This window comes from Trachurus japonicus, chromosome 24 (genome assembly GCF_045865225.1).
Source record: "Trachurus japonicus isolate A0001 chromosome 24, Traja_1.0".
Taxonomy (NCBI): domain Eukaryota; kingdom Metazoa; phylum Chordata; class Actinopteri; order Carangiformes; family Carangidae; genus Trachurus; species Trachurus japonicus.
This window is the reverse complement of record NC_140930.1, coordinates 27,575,582-27,596,794: the sequence shown is the minus strand read 5'-3', so window position 1 is coordinate 27,596,794 and position 21,213 is coordinate 27,575,582. Positions and strand designations below refer to the sequence as shown.

At 41.3% G+C, this 21,213-nt stretch overlaps 1 protein-coding gene and 1 long non-coding RNA gene across 2 annotated transcripts; one reads left to right on the top strand and one right to left on the bottom strand.

The window, feature by feature from the left end:
• The first annotated feature begins 8,055 nt into the window (after positions 1-8,055).
• Positions 8,056-19,992, top strand: snw1 (SNW domain containing 1). Its single transcript, XM_085770086.1, has 14 exons — positions 8,056-8,099; positions 8,588-8,741; positions 9,404-9,565; positions 9,889-9,984; positions 10,238-10,344; positions 10,544-10,648; positions 14,137-14,206; positions 14,319-14,384; positions 14,593-14,709; positions 14,840-14,981; positions 16,065-16,167; positions 16,873-16,990; positions 17,702-17,862; positions 19,137-19,992. Exons 1-14 carry the CDS (start codon positions 8,086-8,088, stop codon positions 19,330-19,332), a joined length of 1,611 nt encoding a protein of 536 aa, XP_085626212.1. The 5' UTR covers positions 8,056-8,085; the 3' UTR covers positions 19,333-19,992.
• On the bottom strand, positions 16,036-16,387 carry LOC146962130 (uncharacterized). Its single transcript, XR_015035157.1, has 2 exons — positions 16,248-16,387; positions 16,036-16,217 (listed from the first exon to the last, which is right to left on the bottom strand). It is a non-coding gene; the product is annotated as an uncharacterized LOC146962130 (long non-coding RNA).
• Positions 19,993-21,213: the final 1,221 nt, after the last annotated feature.

Below are 21,213 nucleotides of genomic sequence, written 5' to 3'. Positions count from 1 at the left end.
TTGCCAGCTGATCTGCTACCAGGTATGTGTGGAGCACAGCTGCACATGCTACCTCCCGTCTCCTTCACCTGTCGAAAGCAGTTAGGACAAAGTGGTCACATTGCACAACGCACCACTGAAACATGTCTGGTTGGCGAGGATCTCGCCGTCCCCTGGTGAACCACACTGGCACTTATGATAATGAAGCCCATTTCAGAACACTTGCAAGCCCGTGGTGGGGTAGTTAAGGTTAGAGTTGAAGGAGCATGGGAAGAGGGGATGAACGGAAGAAATGGAGATGGAAGGCAGGGGTTGAAAAATTGAGGTGGGGGGGGGGGGTGTTGACCGCCTCATGGAACCTCCATGCATAAAGATGAAAGCACAGGGACCAACGTTGCGCCAACAAATCAATCAGACATCGGTTGGAGGGCGCAGCTGGCCTGGCAGTTCCCCAACTGTGACAGGAATATGTCCCATATACAGCTGTGTGTATGTGTGGACATCTGCAAACAGATTTGTGTACCACTATGTCCACTGATATACATAGACGAATCATCCACCCCGGCACACACATTCACGCCTTAGAGAAGATTTTCAAGATGCCTTCGAAATCTACAGGCGCACACAGAGGAAGTTCAAGTCGTTACCGCTGAAAAGAGAGTGATCTTAGTGATCGAGCTGCTTCCTGTCCTATTGTATTCAGGAAGCATCTGTAAGTTCCTTTCCTGCTCTATGTGGAATATCACCTGATTTTCAGTTCCTGACTTGCGTTGCCGTCGCTGAACATTAAACAGAGCAGAAAATGAGGCTGAACTGCGGGCAGCTTAAACTTGCCTTTCAAATCCTTTGCCTCACTTCGAGGGCTCTGTCTCAAATCTGGAGCGATACATATCTCCACTGCTGGAGACGCTGCTGTTGCTCACTATCAGCACCCTTCATCGAGCGACATGCTCCGGAGATTAGCCTCATGTGCTGCTGCTCCTGCTGGCGCCGCCTGCATCTCCCCTTCCCCTTCTCAAGGTCAGCGTCGAGGCGCCGAGCAACCAGAGCCACGTGTGTGAAGGCATGAGCGCAGCATGAAACGGGGTTTATCGGAAACCAACTCCGCTTACTTGTTTATTTGAACACACGCAGCAGGCTGAGTAATTGCATCAAAAGGCTGTCAGTGTGTGCTGAGAGCATTTTAATTAGCTCTCGTTCGCCCCTCTCAACAACAAGCTCTATCTGAATGACAAAGCAATTTTGCCTCGATTAGGAAATTAATGACTTCCTCTTCAAATCGGGAGGCCATTGATGGGACTGCTGGTGGTGATGGGAGTCCACCTCCGTCCAAGCACCCTGAATGGGATGAGCGCTGTGCAAGTTGGAGGAAGTCCAAATACAGAAGCGAGAACAGTATCTCAGACAAGCCGCCTGCTGATGTAAAGAGGCCCTGACTGGCCGCTGCTGGCTCCCTCTCTCTCACTTTCTCTCTGCTAATGCTTTCTCTGGCACTTGCACAGAACTGCGCACAAGCACGCTCGCACAGGGGGGGAAAAAAACCTACAAAGATACAGCATCATCTCTCCATTTCAATGTCTGTCTCTTTCTCATGCAAAACAGATGCAGTGTAGTAGAGCTCAGAGTCGTGGAAACACCTGCAGGCATCTTTTTTGTCACTTGTGAAAGTGCATGTGCTTGGATGTGTGTGTGTGTGTGTGTGTGTGTGTGTGTGTATGTGAGTGTAAGCCTGACAACCCAGCTTTGAGTAGTGCTGCCATCTAGTGGTGAATATATGAACCGGAGAGCATGGTGCATCTAATTTATATGACATGGGCCATTCATCTTATAATAAGCTGATGGGTGAATAAACACATTAGTATATCACATGCTTCTTTATTGTTGGAAAACTGAGAGCGTGCTAACTAACATTCATGTTATGAAGGGATTATTCATATTGCAGCATGTACAGATTACCTTTACTATATATACAATTCTTCCGTTACAGTTCTTCTCTAGTATGTAGTAGATGAATGAAAATGTTAAACGCATGATTCACAACCTCGAGCAGGCGACCACTGCTACGTAATGTGTAAATATGACGATGCTGTTTGCATCATTGCATGAACTGCACAGTCATAAACACAGGATCATCCATTCTGCTGCAGACTGAATCATCCCTTCCTGTGACCTTATTATTTCCATAAAAGAAATGTATTCATATCTTTCATAGAGGAGCTTAAGGAAACTAAATCAATTTGAAAAAAAATATTGAGACACATTTTTACCTTAGACTCTGCCATGCCATGCCAAGCCCTTCCTCTTCCTCCTCAGGGCTCCCATAGCTGTTTCCCCATCTTTAGATTAAAGGCTCCATTGGCAGTGCCTGCAGTTTGTTTAGCCCTCATAAGCTGAGCAAGCCCTCCGCTGACCTTGTTTGGCCCTGTCTCTCTCTCCCTGGACTCCATCCTGGTGCTAGCAAAGAGGAGCACTGAGCAGGAGCGACTCCAATCTGGGAAGGCGAGATAGCATTGCCTGCAGCCTCAACAACATCGGGCTAAGGTCAGTGTTAAAGGTTAAGCAGCCATTAAAACAACTTACATTTTCTCTCAGTCTTCCCCTGCCTCTCTTACCTTTTCTGTGGTATCTTTCTTGTGTTCATCCTTTCTTACCTTCGCTATGGCCTTTGCCTCCCTTCTTGTTTCACAGCATGATGTATTTTCAGTCATGTACAGGCCCACTTAAAAAATCGTTTTCAAGAAATTCACAGACTGTAGAGGAAGACAGTCTGTGAATATTATGCATCAATGGCCGGTCAGGGATAACCAGCCGGCACATGAAGGATCTCTGCATACCTGTCTTTTGGATTTACAGATGATACTAAGCTCAATATCGGAGAACACACATCCATGTAATTCAAACAGATTCCCTTCATCAAAATAGCTGCAAGAGGAAACAGTAACACAATTCACTGTGTAACCACATTTGACAGGTAAGGAGTGAATGGAAATAGACTTAAACTAATCTAAGAAGATCTTCCTGCCATCTATAATCAAAACTGACACATGGTAAAGAAGCTATGAGGTTGTTATATCAAGTGGGGGACGGCAGTGTAACAGTGAATAAGCAAAGTGCCACTAAAGCAGTGTTGCACTTTGTCAAACTCACTGCGCCTCATGCACTAAACGTCCTCTCGAGTATCTCAATTTGTGTGTGCACACATGCACATTATGCATGCATGTAGTGTGTGTGTGTGTGTGTATGTGTGTGGCTGTCTGTGCATGTGCATTCACCAGACTGGGAACTGGCAGGCTGCTGACCCACTTTGAGTTATTTTCATTTTTCATTCACTCCCCATGAGCAGCCACAAGGCTCTTGCTTTCTTTCCACATCTCTCTCTATTTTTTTCTTCCTCCCGTTCTCCTCCCAGTATTTACCAGGTAATAATTGTGACATGAATCATTTCCGACAGGGAGGAGCTCAGCTTTTGAGAGCAAACTCCCACTACAAAAGCCAGCGAGAGGAAGAGAAACTTTCTTTTGATTCCCGCAGCTCAGGAAGCTGGTGAATTTACAAGTGCTCCCTGTATCTCCTTGTTTACCGTTTCACTGATTGTAGTTGAACAACATGAACGTCTGAGGTATGCAGGGTGTTTACTGAGAACATTAGATGTATGTGGGGAAAAGACAATAAATTTGTATTCACATCTCTCATACTTTATTTGATACAAATGAGGATTATAATACAAAAATACATGCAAGAGAAGTCTAGCTATTGTGATACTGGTCTTTATCGTCCACAATGTGGAAATTTGTCTTTGGCTTCGCAATAAAAACACAATAAACAGATCACCCATCATATAAAACTCACGACACACTCAATCACAATAAAAAAACAAATAAACATACATAAAAGCATTCTTTTTCTGGCAGCACTTGAACAATTCCAGGTACATTCAGAAACAAATGCATCTTGGTGGTATACCATCTTTTAGTAAAGGAACCAAAAACATAATAGGTCAAATATAAACATTTTTAGTACTTCTGACATTAAATGTGGCTTACACATGTCATGAAAACACCTCAAGAAAATAGAATAGATAGGTGATAACAGAAAAATATTTTTACCATCATATTGAAACAATGTTAGCAGCGATGATACAGTTCACCTTCAGCACATTCAAGGCATGACCATCCTGCACTGCTGCAGTGGACTTTGTCTCTCTGGACATGTTGTATGACTGAGACTCTTGATTAGCCTATAATCTAGACGCACCCTAGCGGCAGCAAATATGTTTGCTCCGTAGGGGTCTAGAAACGAGCCATAGGAACTTTTTGAAGACAGCCTTCATCCCACCCTGGATTGAGCCGAGGTCTACCGGTCGTTGCCAGACCATACATTTTAATGATATAGTCTGGCTTGTCAGGCTAACTCTTGATGCCACCATCCTTCACATTTTGGTAACTTGGCCCATTGCCATAATCCCTATAGTTTTAGGAGTAGGTTCGTTACCTTTAATAGTCGGTGCAAGCTATTTTTTGAATGGCGGAGCAGAGCCGCTAGCTGCTCAGAGCTACTCTACGGAGGCTAATGGAATTTCTTGGTTTCCCTAATCAAACTCATCAAATACACTATACAACAACTGCAATCCATCCATCAAAGGGCCAAGAGTATCCGTCTACTTCAGGTTAAGAGGAGGGGGAAGACTTGGTGTCACAAATAGCTCAATAAAAAGAGTAGGCTACTTAGATCAGGTGTGCTAGATGTTACTGGAAGTGTGTGTGTGTGTGTGTGTGTGTGTGTGTGTGTGTGTGTGTGTGTGTGTGTGTGTGTGTGTGTGTGTGTGTGTGTGTGTGATATACTCAGTGAAGAGTCACATAAACTCTCTAAAAAAAAGAAGAAAAAAAAAGATTGGTTTATTTGATTGGTCTGGGTCTGTTTTTACTCTGACCATAAAACGTTTCTTTCTTATTACTTGCCCCTCCTTCAGTTTTACCTCACTTTGCTCTGGTCCATCTGTGACCTGCAGGGACACCTGAGATGGAGCACGCTGAGATATCACACATCATGCTGCTGCTTCTCTGAGCTCTGACATAGCCAGTAGCCTTGCCAGCATGTTGGCTCACATCAAAGTCCACTGCCACAACCTCAGCTTCAGCAACACAGCTGGCAGCATGTGGATGACCCCCTCCTATTGTGAGTCTGGCTTCATAATGAAGACAGCGAAAACTGTTTCTGGAGCTGTCATGATCTGACATTTAAAACGCTGAGTTTATTCCACTAAATGCCGCCTCTCAGTAGAGAGGTCCGCTGTGTTGGCCTTAGCCACTGTATCTGATTTGTAAATACCACTCAAGGGACAGGTTATAGTATATTTGATTCAGAGGGATCCCATTGGAAAATCAATCAATCAATAAAGCGGGTGTTTGAGGAATTTGACATAGTCCTTGTTTATTTTTTCCCAAGAACTGAATTCAAACACCTCCCACCGTCCTCAAGAAAACACTCAAAAATCTAAAGCACCACTTACACACTCCCTGGAGGGTGATTCCAGTTGAGTGGTGAGACGATGCCCACTCCATCAGTCATCCAGCAGCGAGAACAGGGAGGGTAGACAGAATGGTATAGAGCTTCTCAATGCCAAATGCCAGACACGGTTGAAGAGAGAAGCACCCAGATGATTGGGTTTATTAAAAGCTTTGTTGTCCCGTGCCACAGCCTGGTGATTGATCTCGTCTGACGTGTCCTTTTACCCTGTGTCACATTAATAAACTACGTCTCTGCTGAGAGACTGACAGACTGCCTCCTCCTCCAACAAACAGGGACAGAGAGGAAGGAAGAAAGATGGGAAGGGAGCGGAGACAGAGGAGATAGAGAGATGGAAACGATGCAGACAGCCAGGCAAAAGAAGAAAGAAAAAGAAAGAAAGAAAGAAAGAAGAAAAACACCAACAAGTTGTCATTCACAGCCGCAATGTCACTTTTATTGCTGATCATTATGGCAAGAGAGCCTGAGTCAAGATATTCATCACACTCATCATAACAGCAGAGTCTATTATGGCTATGTTACATAATTCTCCTATTCCATGGCAAGACGCATTTTGCAAACTTTTATGCTCTCCGTCTGTTTAGTAGTCTCAAGTGAAACATATATGCCTTAATGGCAGCTGAGAGTGGAGCAGCTTGAGGCTTTCCTTCTGGCTATTTTCCACAGGATAATGTCGCCCTGGTAGAGTGTCTGGAGTAGCTCCGCGGTGAGGAGGAATGGAATCGACAAAGTGCTCAAATGAGCCCCAACCCATCAGCACACATACTCCTCTCACACATTTAAGATTAGCATTTTAGAAAAATATCATTAGCATATATGAAATCCCTACAAATAAGAGCTGTAAAACCCCATCACTGTTGATATTATAAAACATCAACATGGATGAAATTCTTCCAGTTTACCATTTTAATAGGATACCAGCTACTAATGTTAAATCAGATGTGTTGTAGGTGCCTGTGATCATGTAGATAATACAAGTGTTGTTTGTCAGCTGCAGGGAATCATGGACACAGCCCTGCTTATTTTCTTGGCTGTGAGAAACTGTAAGCATAACAATTGTGACAATTTCCACGCACCTCCATCAGCTGTCAGCAGTAAGTCCTGCTGTGGAACTCGAACTGGACATCCAACTGATTTCAAATGCATCGATTGTACTGTGGAGCCTTGCAGACTTCAGCAATATTTATTGGGATATTGAACATTCCAACTGGTTTCTTTTGCAATTTGTCAGGTTTATGGCACTTAAACACGTCCCTATGTTTATCATGCTATTAAGCTCTCACTCAGACCTGTCTATATTTATGCCTTTATCCAAGGCCTAAAAGTTGGACCATTAAACTATTAAGCTCATTAAGTTTTCCAAAGATACAATTATCAAATTTTAATACAATGTTTTAAATGGCCTATTTAATTTCCATCCCAGCAGACATTTTGACGTGTCATAGCAGGAAAAGCATGCGTAAGTATAAATGAATGATGACTGATTGCATTTTGCTGCAACAGTTTCAAGGTCCTGTTATAGCAAATGCTGCTTCACTGTCACACTGTCATAGTTAATTGGGGCACTCCAATAAAACTGAGCCATTGTTAATATCATTAGTAACATCTGTGCTTCTGCTACTATAACATGCCAAAATGCTGTGGAAAAAGGCCAGTTTGTTCAAATGGATATGTGTGTAAGAGATCCGCAAGTCAACTTGAATTTACTTGTGAATGGATTTATGCAATAATATTTACAGAGCGCGAATGTCTAAGCAAAGATTTGTAGCTGTGAGTTACTCTCTGACTGCGCTCTGTTGCTCTGTTTGTTATATATTACGACACTCCATGACTACTCAGAGGCAATTTCAGAGTCTTCAATGAGATTTATCCTTTTGGATGAAACCACTTTGCAGAGAACTCCAAACCTGCTTTGTTCAATCTAACTTTAAAGCCATATCTCTACTCCCCCTGATGATTGCAGTTTTCATTCAAGTAGGTAGCATTTTTATGGGTTTTTATTTATGAAAATTCTATTCTATTCTATATGGTGTTACACTGTCAATCGTTTGATTAAAGAAAATAATATAGGGTACAGAACAAATATCGTAAACAGCACAACAACTACACTGATTTAGGAAACAAACATTAAAAGCACATTCTATTCTATTGTATTCTATTCTATTTTGATTAAAAATAACATAAAGAACAACAAATATCATAAACAGCACAATACGGTAGGCTACATAAATATTAAAAGTACATTCTATTCTATTCTATTCTCGATGGTGGTCGATTACACTGCCAATTTTTTGATTAAAGAAAATAACATAGCTAAAGAGTAACAAATAGCCTATCGTAGCACATTTAGAAAACAAAAACATTAAAAGCACATTCTTTTATATTGTATTCTCAGTGGAGTTACACTGTCAATTGTTTGATTAAAGAAAATGACAAAAAAGAGTAACAAATATAGTAAACAGCACAATAATGTTAGGCCTACAACAAAAACATTAAAGCACATTCTATTCCTTTCTATTCTGTTCCGTCCCATGCTTGCATTGCGCATGCGCAGTTTTTCGCTAAGGAAGAAAGGGGAAAATGTCTCTAACGAGGTGAGTGCGGCGACAAGGCTTTTTGAGTTTTTAATTCATAAAATTGTGATCGTATGTTGCTTTCGTTGCGAGGGTTGTGTCGTTCAGTTCAGGTTTCATATTAATCTCCGACGTTTGATATTTATTCTCCGTCGTTTGTTTGTCTGTTCTGAATACAGCTCATGGCATCGGCTAATGCTAGTTAGCTCGCTAGCTGGAAGTGTGTGTCGTAAGATGAACGAATAACTTTAGCTAGTTAGCTTAGCAACGAACAGCCGTTCCCATAACACCACTTTATTAACTTTATAATCGCGATGTTTTCCCTGGGCTTCGTATGGACCCTTCAGCGTGTTATTACCATGTAGCCACGGATCTCAACATCCCAGAGTAATCCTCAAAGCTCCTCTCTATGGACGCCACTCACGGCTAACGCTAGCTAGGCCCCTGTAGCAGCAGCGCTAACTACACGTAACAATGCCGCTTATTCACTTATTTTACTCTGTTTGCAGCTTCTTACCGGCGCCGACCCAGCTGTCCCAGGACCAGCTGGAGGCAGAGGAGAGGCTGCGGGCCCAGAAGTCTTACTCCACCGCTCTGGTCGCGTCTCACAGAGAGCCCCCTCCATACGGACACAGAAAAGGCTGGGTGCCGCGTTCACTTGCGGTAAGACACAAGAAGTTTATTGATCAACACATGGGAAGTTTGATTGTTACAGTAGCATTGGAGCATACAAGGTGAAACAAGTAGAAACATATGCAAATATATAACAGTACAAAACAAACTGAGAGAGACATGATTCAGTACAGTTATATGTGCCAAATTATTTCAAGGGTAGGCTATATACAGTTATTTACAAGAACAGAATAAAAAGTATATACTCACAGACAGTGTTCGTAGTTGTAAGGTATAAATAAACTATTGCATAGATGGAGGGGGGAGCATTGGAGTACAGGAGTAAGGTGCAGTTTGTACACAAAAATTGAAATATTGGACATAAATAGATAACTGTAAACTGTGTAAATACAGCCCAAATAGTGGAGTGAGATTCTATGATGTTTTTAAGACAAGACAATTGTATGAGACTATGTTTGTAGCTTGTTGGTGGTATTTAGGGGAGATTTTGTTCCTGATGTTCTATTGAAGACTCTGAAATTGCCTCTGAGTAGTCATGGAGTGTCGTAATATATATATATATATATATATATATATATATATATATATATAACAAACAGAGCAACAGAGTGCAGTCGTTGCCAAACGATAACCAGACTTGTCAACACCAAGTACATCTTTTCATGTTGGCTGCATACTCTGTGTTTCTGCAGGACTTTGGAGATGGAGGAGCTTTCCCAGAGATCCACGTGGCCCAGTTTCCTCTGGAGATGGGCAGGAAGAAGAAGACATCCAATGCATTGGCAGTGCAGGTGGATGCAGAGGGAAAAATCAAATATGATGCCATCGCCAGACAAGGACAGGGCAAAGATAAGGTATACAATGACTGACTGATCTGCCCAATCAACACACACTTGCAAAGTAGTCAGATGTAACTTAAAAACTAATAAATGAAAGCCACCTGTACCTGTGTTTCTAAGTTGTAGCACACACCATGTAACATCTTCCATTTTCTTGTTCTGACAAAACACAGCTTGTTACACATTCTACATTCACAGTAACATCATCTACACTGTCATTTATTACCATGGTTGATATTATGTATATTATATTCTATTATATTTTTTATTTAATCACAGAAAAAGCCTGTTATTGGCCAGTTGCAGTTCTAAGCATTTCTTATGTTCCATTGTTGCAGGTGGTCTTCAGTAAGTACACAGACCTTCTTCCAAAGGAAGTTCTAAATCAAGATACACCGGAACTACAGAAGCCAGACGAGGAGGCTGTAAAAGACGTAAGACATTTTGAATTGTATGTTGTATTGTGTGGGAAAAACTCTGCTTTTCTGTGCTGATGCTGTAAGTCCAAGGTAGATGTAGATTTCTCTCAAGATCATTCACTCTGTGATGTTCTTATCCTCTGCAGAGTTGTCTTGACCACAACTCTAATCTGAAGATGTACGAGTAATTTCTGAAAACTTAACCTAAAAATGTATTGGACTATTAGTTTACATTAAACACTGTTACCTTGTTGTGTGTCTGTTGTAGCTTACAGAGAAGACGCGGGCTGCTTTGGATAAGCAGGTGTCCCAGAAGATTGCTGCTGCTATGCCTGTAAGAGCTGCAGACAAACAGGCTCCTGCACAGTACATCAGGTATGTGTGAGAATAACAACAATTTGAGCACAATATTAAAGCAGAAAATGTAATGGAGCAGGAATGTTGCAAGTCTATGAGTTTACATATTAATGGTCATTTATAAATTTAGATAATTGTCTAAATCACCTTCATTTGTTAATGTTGATGATTTAAAGGTTTATATGTGGTGACACTTTTTTCTTTCTCTCTCTTTAAGATACACCCCATCCCAGCAGGGAGTAGCTTTTAACTCAGGGGCCAAACAGAGGGTCATCCGTATGGTGGAGATGCAGAAAGACCCCATGGAACCCCCACGTTTCAAGTAAGTGAACCCTGAAGTCTCTATGGCCCTATCCACACGAAAACACAGCTTCCGCAAAAACAATCTTTTTCTTGTTCGTTTTGAAAAAAATCTCCGTAAACACGGCATCATTTCAAGAAATATCTGCGTCCACGCAGATCCACTGAAAACAACCCAAAACACTGTAGTACATCCTCCAGGCCCGTGTATATGGAAAGCCGTTTTAGTCATAATGAAATAAATTAATAAATGCATAAATAAATAAATATAGCCATGAAATGAGTCCCGAATTAAATAAATAGGATGATAAATAGATATAAATGAAATATAAATACATATATTTTTATTTTAAAAACAACATTTTTATTTTTCCAGGAGACTTTTATTTTCTAACGCCTCATTTATTTATTTCCAGATACTTTTATTTCCTAATGTCACATTTATTTATTTCTGGTTACTTTTATTTCATAACGTCACATTTATTTATTTCTGGGGACTTTTATTTCATAGCATCACATTTATTTATTTCCGGCGACTTTTATTTCATAACGTCACATTTATTTCTCTCCTCTTTTATTTCATGCTGCAATATTCAAATGAGGGGGCGGGGTTATCTGGACCCTTTCAGAGTAAAACATCACACGACGGCCTATTCACCTTATTTTGCGCTGGATCTAGTGTATGGAAGTGCTGTTGTTGTGAACAATCCACTTCCCTGTCCACTGAGCTATGTGTTAGTAGCCTACGGGCACTCTGGTTGAGAAGAACAAGTAGTACGTTTACGTGTCTGCTCTGCTCTTTCCCAGAGAAGCAGTAGCTTACGTGAATTTGCCGTCGGACCGCAGTAGCTGTCATCATTGCCGCCGATAGCGATGCGTATCCAAACGACGGCTGTTTTAAGTTTGCCCCGATGTTTTTCGGAGAAGTGAAGCTCCAGGTCCGAGCAGCGACCGCGACATCATAGAGGCAGCAGCCCGGCTCCTGACGTGCTCCGCCGGCTATACGGTCCTCGCCCAGGTGGAGAAAACGACCGCTAATTAACTTACCCGATGGCTTAGAGGTTTACCACCGGCTGATTAAACTCTTTTTATGGGATAAAACATCGGGGCAAACTTAAAACAGCCGTCGTTTGGATAAACTAACCGCACATTGGGGTTCTAAATGTTGGTCTCATTGATGAAATCTAGCACAAGTTTGTTTGTGGTTAGACAGAAGAGCAGCAATGCCTTGGGGTCTGTACGCACAGAAAACACCACATTTACATCAATAAATAAATGTTTTACAATGAACCAGGCCGATCTCAGAGCTGGCAAGACTCTCCGGTAAGGCATATTGAACGGTTAAATGCCGTTAACGGGACGAGAGCGGTCAAAACTGCGGTTCCAAGCTAGCTACATCGAGGGTAGGTTCACTTCCTGTTTTCAAAATAAAAGCACAAATTCTATCGTTGGGGTTTTCTATATAGTAAAGGGCAACGGGTGTTTTATTTTGTGAAAGTAACCGGAAGTGCGTTGCTCACGACGGCTAGCTTTAGTAGCGCCGAAATCGTCCGAACAAAATTGTAAACAGCTGGTATTTAGACAATTAACGACACACTGCTGATCTAAACGGCTACTTTCTCGCCTAAAAACGTTTGAAATGTTGATAAAGTGATATATTTAAAGAATTTAGAGCTAAAATGAAATCAGCTTTAGCCTGTTGATTTTGGCTCGGGTAGGAGCGCAATGCATTATGGGTTATCATGTAGTATGCTGCAGTGTAAACGCTCTGCATACTGTCTGATTGATGAGTATGTAGTATGGAGTATGGACAGTATGCAGTATGTAGTATGCGGTTTCGAACACACCCAAAGAGACTGTTTCTGTTTACGTAGCTACACCCGGTAACGACTTAAATATTTTCATTGCAGTTCATTATATGTTTTCTTTGGGAGGTGGGTGCAGGTTGTGCTAGCCTGCTCCACAATATCCCTGCCTCTCCACTTTGTGTTCGAGACACACTGCCGTCTGCTCTTTACCCAGTTGCTGTGGCAGGGACATAGCTAGCTGGTTAGCTACGCAGCACACTTAAGCATGGATGTATTATATTAACACATAAGGCAGAGAGATGTGTAACAACAGAAACTAGAAAAAACGAAATATGTTTAAAACACTATTCTCCTCCCCAAGTTATTGATCAAGTTGCTGAGTAGCCGTCAACAATTAACAACAACAGCACTTCCGCATGTGATGTTTTACTCTGAAAGGGTCCAGATAACCCCGCCCCCTCATTTGAATATTGCAGCATGAAATAAAAGAGGAGAGAAATAAATGTGACGTTATGAAATAAAAGTCGCCGGAAATAAATAAATGTGATGCTATGAAATAAAAGTCCCCAGAAATAAATAAATGTGACGTTATGAAATAAAAGTAACCAGAAATAAATAAATGTGACATTAGGAAATAAAAGTATCTGGAAATAAATAAATGAGGCGTTAGAAAATAAAAGTCTCCTGGAAAAATAAAAATGTTGTTTTTAAAATAAAAATATATGTATTTATATTTCATTTATATCTATTTATCATCCTATTTATTTAATTCGGGACTCATTTCATGGCTATATTTATTTATTTATGCATTTATTAATTTATTTCATTATGACTAAAACGGCTTTCCATACGTGTAGGGCGTGTGGTGCTGTAGCGCTGCCACACATAAACACTTGTCCCCCCGTGTATTTGAGTCGTGTCAGAGTAAATCAGTGATTTATTAACCAGATTCAGCCGCAGTGTCTGAGCCGTTGTTGTTGTTGTTGTTACTGTTGTTACGTCCATAGACTGTAGCTTCACTAGCGGTGTGTGTCTTAGTAAATTAGGTTACTATAATAACGTAACAAATAGCTGCGGTGCGCAACGTGACAAATATGTAAATATCCGTTTATCTTGTCCACATGTCAAAATAAATTCAGCGTTTTAAAAAAATATTCACTGTGTCCGGAGTTTTTAAAAATCTCAGTTTTAAGCCGTTTTCAATATGTTTGCATGTGTACGGACCCCCCAAACTGGATGAAAAAATCTATGTTTATCAATAAAACATTTTCGTGTGGATAGGACCTATCTCTGCTCATGTCATCATGTTCAAAGACCAGTCTGATAGATTAGTAGAATTACTCTTAAATTCACCATGTTGAGCAGATAACACCATTGTATTTTTTGCCATGTGAATAGTGTCCATTTGTGATTATGCTTTGTTGTAACTTGCCCATCTATACTAAGCATCAAGTGATGGCCAAAAGAAATCTCTGTTTCAGAATTCCACACATTTAGTTGGGTATATCTTAATGTCTGAAGTTAACTGCTATACAAAGATTGTTCTGTAAAAAGAATACATGTTACATGAAGAAATGTGACAACTAAAAGGTGTTATTTTTCAGATTTTTCAAATGATGCCTGATCATTGATTAATGATCATAACCACCTCTTGTTACAGATTAATTGATTATGCAACTGGATGTATTATTGTGTTTTTTAGGATCAACAAGAAGATTCCTCGCGGACCCCCCTCTCCCCCTGCCCCCGTCATGCATTCTCCAAGCAGAAAGGTACACTTACATAACACACATTTCTGTTTCTCATGCTATATTGATACTTTAAAATTGAAGTTGCTTGCACTGTCTAAAAGACAATATGTTTGTCACATCCTTTATTTTGTAGATGACAGTCAAGGAGCAGCAGGAGTGGAAGATTCCTCCATGTATCTCCAACTGGAAAAACGCAAAGGTAACATGATGACACAGAAAGATCTGGAACACTTTCAATCTCTAAATGTCAAAGTGGTTTTTGTGAGTGGTTCATATGGACACATCCATTCTTTTTTGTTTTGGATGTATATTTTTTTCATGGACTCAGATCTTGTCAGTGTTATTTCAGTTGTGCTAGTCTTTCACTTCTCTACTAATGTCGTTCTGTTGTGTTTAATTTTGTTCAGGGCTACACCATTCCTCTCGACAAGCGTCTGGCTGCCGATGGCAGGGGGCTGCAAACAGTTCACATCAATGAAAACTTTGCCAAGCTGGCCGAGGCGCTGTACATCGCTGATAGAAAGGTACCACACCATCAATGTGACTGATCTTGAACAGCAATTTATAATTTCAGTGTTACTCCAAAAGAAAAAATGTCACCGCTTTTACCAATATGTAGATAACACATTGAAATGCTTTTTGTTGTGTTTTTAGGCCAGAGAGGCTGTGGAGATGAGAGCTCAGGTAGAGAAGAAGATGGCGCAGAAGGAAAAAGAGAAGAAGGAGGAGAAACTGAGGGAGCTGGCCCAGATGGCTCGAGACCGCAGAGCAGGGATCAAGAGTCATGGGGACAAAGGTGAGTCCTGAGGTTAAAGAGGAACTAAGCAGGATTTCTCCTGTGGCTATGCTACATTTTACCTTAATTAAAAAGCTCCAGAGTAATTGTGATAGTTGTGATAACTACAACTACATGTTGGCTGAAAACCAGCGTCACTCGGTCTCCGCCCCGATGTCCCAGCTCCTGTCTCTGCACACCACGACACAAATGTGCTCCGTAACCCGTAATCTTTTGCTTGTGATGGTTAAAACTGCACAAACGTACACGCCGCAACATCGTATATGTTATGTAACGTTTTCCACCACTCCATTTATTGATTTTTCGCCTGCTTCTTTTTAAACAAATGCACATGGGTGAGAGGAGCATAAACAAAACAGCGGAAAAGTCACCGGACTTACATAGTTCCCTTTAAAGAAAAAAAAGTTAGTTTGTCAGAAGTTTTCCATCATGCATGACTATGTTGTCAGGTTGTCTGGCATCTGTGGGTGTGTGGTCCTCTGAGCAAGCAAGAGAGTCTGTTGCCAGTTCCAAATCTGGAACATGAGTGGCATAAGTGATGACAACATTTTTCACCCTGTTAGTGTTGACAGCACCAGTAAGCTGTGAAATGATGTCTCCGCTTCCCCACTGATAATTCACACATATTTTAGGAGGAGAAAACTCAGTGTTGCATGTCCTGTTTTCGTACAAGCTGTTGGAGGGTCCAGTATTTTAGTGTGGTAACATCACATTGAGTGAAAACAAACAAACAAAAGCTGAACAGACATTTTTGTATGAGATTCTAACATTTTTTATCACATTGCCATTGTTTTGTCTTGAGAGTTTACTTTATTCTCTCCCTCCTGCTGTGTATCCACCGCCTCCTCACTTTCTTCCATTTCTACACCATCTATTGTAACTTTATCTACAACCAGCCTCCACTTCCTCTCACCCCGTTTTCTCATTTCTCTCCCTGACTTTCTCCCTTTACATCCCCGTGTTTCCTGTCACCTCTGCACTTCCACTGCACCATTTTACATCATCTATCTCCCACTCCGGTCCTCGTGTGGTTTGCTTTCTTTTCTTTAAAAAAAAATTTCCTTTTTGTGCTTCACGCGGCAGGTGGCGAGGACGGCGAGGCCAGGGAGCGTGACGAGATCCGCCATGACAGAAGGAAAGAGAGACAGCACGACAGGAACATTTCCAGGGCTGCTCCTGATAAGAGGTGCTGGACACGCACTTTAAACATACCGCATGTGAACTCGCCCACCCCTCCTTTACACACACACACACACACACACACACACACACACACACACTCACACACACACATGCATGCAGGTACAGATGTACTCCTCACTGCTGAATCATTCATGGGGCCAGCAGTAATACTGAACAAATGCAGCAGGTTCCAGCAGAGTACTCAGGCAGCAGTCCTTGTCTCCAATGATCCAAAGACATGTGCATGTGAGCTGCGTGATCTGTGTGTGTGTGTGTTGGCGTGTCAAGTCTGTGTGCACACCGTCGGCTTGGCGATAGATGGAGTCGTGGTTCCCTGGAGGAGAGGAGGAAGTGAAATTCAGAGGAGAGCTCATTACAATCACAGTTCCAGCTGTCAGAAGGCAGAAACCTTGTTATCGTAGAATTACCCTTCACTTAACTTTGAGATGGCTGTTTGCTGAGGGACAGTTGAGATATAAAAGTCACCAAGAACTGAATAAAAACTTCAGCAACAACCTGCAGGCATACTCAGAACTTTTAGACTAGTATTATTATTTTTCCTGACACTTTGAAAAACACATATATAGCCTAATAGAACAATTTTGTAAAAAAAAGTTCATAGCAGTTAATTTCTCATTTTCATCTAATTGATTTTCCTGTTAATTGTTCAATGAATCGTTGCTTAAACTCAGACTTTCCTTTATTCCAGGTCCAAGCTGCAGAGAGACCAGGAGAGGGACATCAGCGAGCTCATCGCTCTGGGCATGCCCAACCCTCGATCCTCCAGTGAGGCCCAGTACGACCAGAGACTCTTTAATCAGAGCAAGGTGAGAACACACACCTACACCACTGACAATGCTCTTGCTTACTTGTAGAGCTCTCTCTCTCTCTCATCAGAATGCTGCTGTTGCTAGGTTACATAACGAGTCCTCGGACACTTCTGTGTTCCTGCCTTATGTAAACACTACAACGAAGCGTAATATACAATAGCATTAGCCGCAGCTTTCAACATGGACTCTGAGATCGGCCTACCTTCAAAACGAGTGTGGGTGCAATATAAAAACCGAGCCATGTCTCCGGTTGTGTTGTTGTCGGTATACATACAGTATATCCCGCACCATCTTGATTTTGATTGGTCAGTGTGGGGAAAGTGGCATTGACGAGTGCTGCACTCTTCTAAAAGTTGAAAAGATTTCAACTCTCAGTGCTCTGAGCATGGCGACAAAAACGGTCACAGCTGAGAGTGTTTTTTTTTTCTGTATAGAAAGTACTGTGGGTGCAATAAGTGCGTTTGGTGGACACGGCCCCTTACATCAGCTCAGATGATCTGTGTTGATTGGGGCAAAAATACAAATGTGAACAAGGCTCAATTCCCAGCTCCACAGCACAAGGAAACTTTTCACAAAAATGGTTCCCTAGTTTGGACGCCTCATAATCCACCTGTCAGCTTTTTTCTTGGACACTTAGGGAAAGTACTTCCACTGTTGTGCTCTGGTATAATTTTTTCTCCCATTCTCCTCATTTCTCTGTCTTTCCAGGGTATGGACAGCGGTTTCGCTGGTGGTGAAGATGAGACATACAACGTGTACGACCAGCCGTTCCGCAGCGGCAGAGACATGGCTTCAAACATCTACAGACCCAGCAAGACCATAGACAAGGACGCCTACTCAGACGACCTGGATTCACTCATGCACAACAAGTACTTTGATTTTGCTATATATCCTATTACCATTACACGTGTACCATTTGAAAAAAAAAAATCGCAATTTCTCGGTCGGTAAGGAGACAGACAAGGAAGCAACACAAAACAGAAAGGAGGAGGCTCATTTATAATTTTTGTTTGGTAAAGATAAAATCACGTGTGCCATAGATACCTCTACATCACAAACATAATCACATTCAGGGATATCTGAATATCAAATAAATGAGCATTGAGCTGCTTATTTACACATTCATGTGTTAAACATGACGTGAACCTTAAGAAGTGTGCTTCAGCATCTAGTGCTAGTGCAAAATAAACCCTGTTTATTAATTAATAAGTATAGACAACATACTAATTTAATCAGTTAAGAGTAATGATGTATAATAAAGATGCCAGAAAAAGTTGTCCCTACATAATAGAGTTGAAGCACCTTGTTGCATTGGTATAAATATTAATGAGGGAAAACATTGTTCAGAAACCACTTAAACTTAATGGCATTAATCAACGTGTTAGCTTAGCTGGCTATGTTTTTAATGGTGATAATCACAGGACATTAGCTTAACGACGTGGCTCTTCTCTCAGGGGGGAAAGGTTCATTTCAAAAACTGAGGGGAGTTGATTTTTTTTCTGGAGTATGACTAAGTATTTCCTGAAATTGTTTCATAACTCACAATGGATCACAGCCCCCATGTTTCGAAAACGGTTATTTTGTACATGTCCGGCTGTGAGCAGGACTGCTGAGCTTACGACTTTATGAAATATGATTTTCGAAAATAACGATAAAAAGCCTGAAACATTTCGAGGTCATTCAAGCTTTATTTTGAGGCACGGGACGAGCATGCACATGATGTCCCAGCAGGAGACCTTGTCCTTGGGGCAGCAGTGCCACACTCTACTAGTCGAGCATAGCCTGTCCCATATGTTTAGTCACCAGCTTGTCATTGTCCTCGAGGAATGTTTGGCCGGCTGCAGGGTGCCACACCGTTGTGCAAAAACATCGAAGACAAAATCTTGGACTTTAGCATTTTTCCTACAACATAAAAACATATGTCCCATAGAAAACCCTGATATTTTGATTTCAGTCTGTGTTTATACATCCACTGAAGCAGCAGCGACCAGCTAGCAATTAGTATGTAGTTTTAGTCATCCTCCCTCCTTGCTGCTTTGAAGATGGCAAAAACAAATGCAACAAATCCACAACAAGCGCAGTAATGATTTTATGAGAGAAAACATTTGCAGCATGTTCATACTTTTTTCTTTCTGTCCAACAGCAGGTTTGCTCCAGGGAAAGAGTTCTCAGGTGCCGACCACGGCCAGAGGCGGGACGGACCTGTCCAGTTTGAGGAGGATCCCTTCGGTCTGGACAAGTTCTTGGAGGAGGCCAAGCAGCACGGCGGCTCCAAGAGGCCCTCCACCAGCAGCCGCTCAAAGGACGATTACCACGACAAGAAACGCAGGAAGGAGTGAGAACACACGGCCACAGCGTCCACTCAGGACAGTCGATGGCATGATAGAGGATGAGGAAATAGTCAATGCTCTCTCTGCATTCAAGAGGGGTTTTAATATACTCAAGTCTCTATCAGGAATTATGTCAATTTTTTGTTTTCTTTCAGTGAGAAAGATAGTGAAAGATGCTTTTTTGTCTTTCCTTTTCCCCTCAGTTGTTGTTTACCCAGCTCTGTTAAGAACATATTGAGCATTCTTGCTAATTATTACATGAATGAATATGTTTAATAAAAGGCAAGTGGAGCTAAATCAATAGCCATGTGTGGGATCTGCTTCTGCATCTGAAATGTCATTTTAGGTGTGGATGGTGATTGCTGGGCCAAGGGAGTGTGTAGATTTTTAGTTTTTTTTATATATATATACATGTATACAGACACAACAGAAACTCAGCAGGAAATGTTCATATTTTCTTTCGTGTCATTTGTCCCCCACATTTCCCCCATTGAGTTTTGTCAGCTGTGTTTTTATTTAAGCCCCTGGTGTATTTGTGAACACAGTTTGAGCCCAGGTTTGACGGCAGAATATGTACAGTGATATAAACTTAACCTGTAAGATAAAGCAAACAAGCTTTATAATTCTTGTATATTACTACCAATGGAATAAATTTCATATAGTGTGTAACTGGTATGTGTCTTTTGTATTTCCTATGAAGTAAACAGTGTTGTTGGCGCTACATATTCAAAAGTAAGATGCAGTGTTTTTTCCGTTTACTTTTCGCAGTCAAATTTAGAGCTGCTTAATTCCAACTTTCACAACATAGTGGGAAGTTGATCGGTTGTGTAATTGTTATAGTTTGCTTGTAGTAGAGTTTCCCTATTTTAATCTCTTCCAGAGTAATGCATCCCATTAACACATATGATTGAAAGCCCCAAATGTATTCAGAGAAGCCATCAATTACTAAGTTTGAGCGGTGACGTTTTTTTTTCCTTCCAGAAATGGGCTGCACGATTTATGTGATGATTAGAGCAAAACTGGTTCCATTAATTACAATTAATTATGATTTATGCAGTCTGACAGTTTTATTTTCCCAGCCTTTGGAAAATAATCAACGTGGCATTACACAGCCCAGCAGACCCACAAATCTCTGCACTGTGCCATCTTTCACTCATGCCTGAATAGGGCTCAGACAGTTGTTATATGCACAAGATTTATGTTTTTTCAATGTGCAGTGTTTGTAGTTATGGCTTCCTGTACTGGTGCAATGTTCTGGATGTACATGCCATGTTTTATTGCTGGTCCTTTTCAGCCATAAGAAAAGTTATAGCCTCAGAACTGTGAAAAAAACAAACACAATGAGGAGCTTGAAATCAGAGTTCAAACCAAAAGAGGTGTATTGTATTGGGATATCCACAGGGATCACTGTACCTGCAAAGTTTTCTGAATGAGCCTACAACTGTGGCAAAGTTTATATCCAACTAAACATTTTATATGAATAGAGGAGGTAAAATTATAATGACCTCACTTCACTTTGACAATGCTATCATAAAAACCCTGCTGGTCTGTTGCATAGCTTTGTTTCTCTATTGCTATTTGAACGTTTTGTTGTTGCCACCATTAGCATTAACATTAGCGAAAAGCAACTCTCATTTTGCTTCTATTTCCATCACTTATTTTCGTCTTTACTGAAGTTAGCATGCTATCCAGCTAGCCCTTATTGTCATTTCCCGATACCGAGTCACTGTAGCGTCCAGTCTTCCCTGAAGAAGTCCCACCGCAACGTCTCAACACTGCTGCTAATGCTAATGTTATAACAACAGGAAAACAACTCGTACAAAGATCTTAATAATTACAGATATACGTGGGATTGTCAATCATCATGTGTGGCTATGGTGGACTCCACTG

Bases quoted from the DNA above. Each gene is read 5' to 3' on its own strand.
- snw1 (XM_085770086.1), top strand. The intron at 9,566-9,888 runs GTATACAATGAC...CCATTGTTGCAG, and splicing joins AAGGACAGGGCAAAGATAAG to GTGGTCTTCAGTAAGTACAC. The intron at 14,385-14,592 runs GTAACATGATGA...AATTTTGTTCAG, and splicing joins CCAACTGGAAAAACGCAAAG to GGCTACACCATTCCTCTCGA.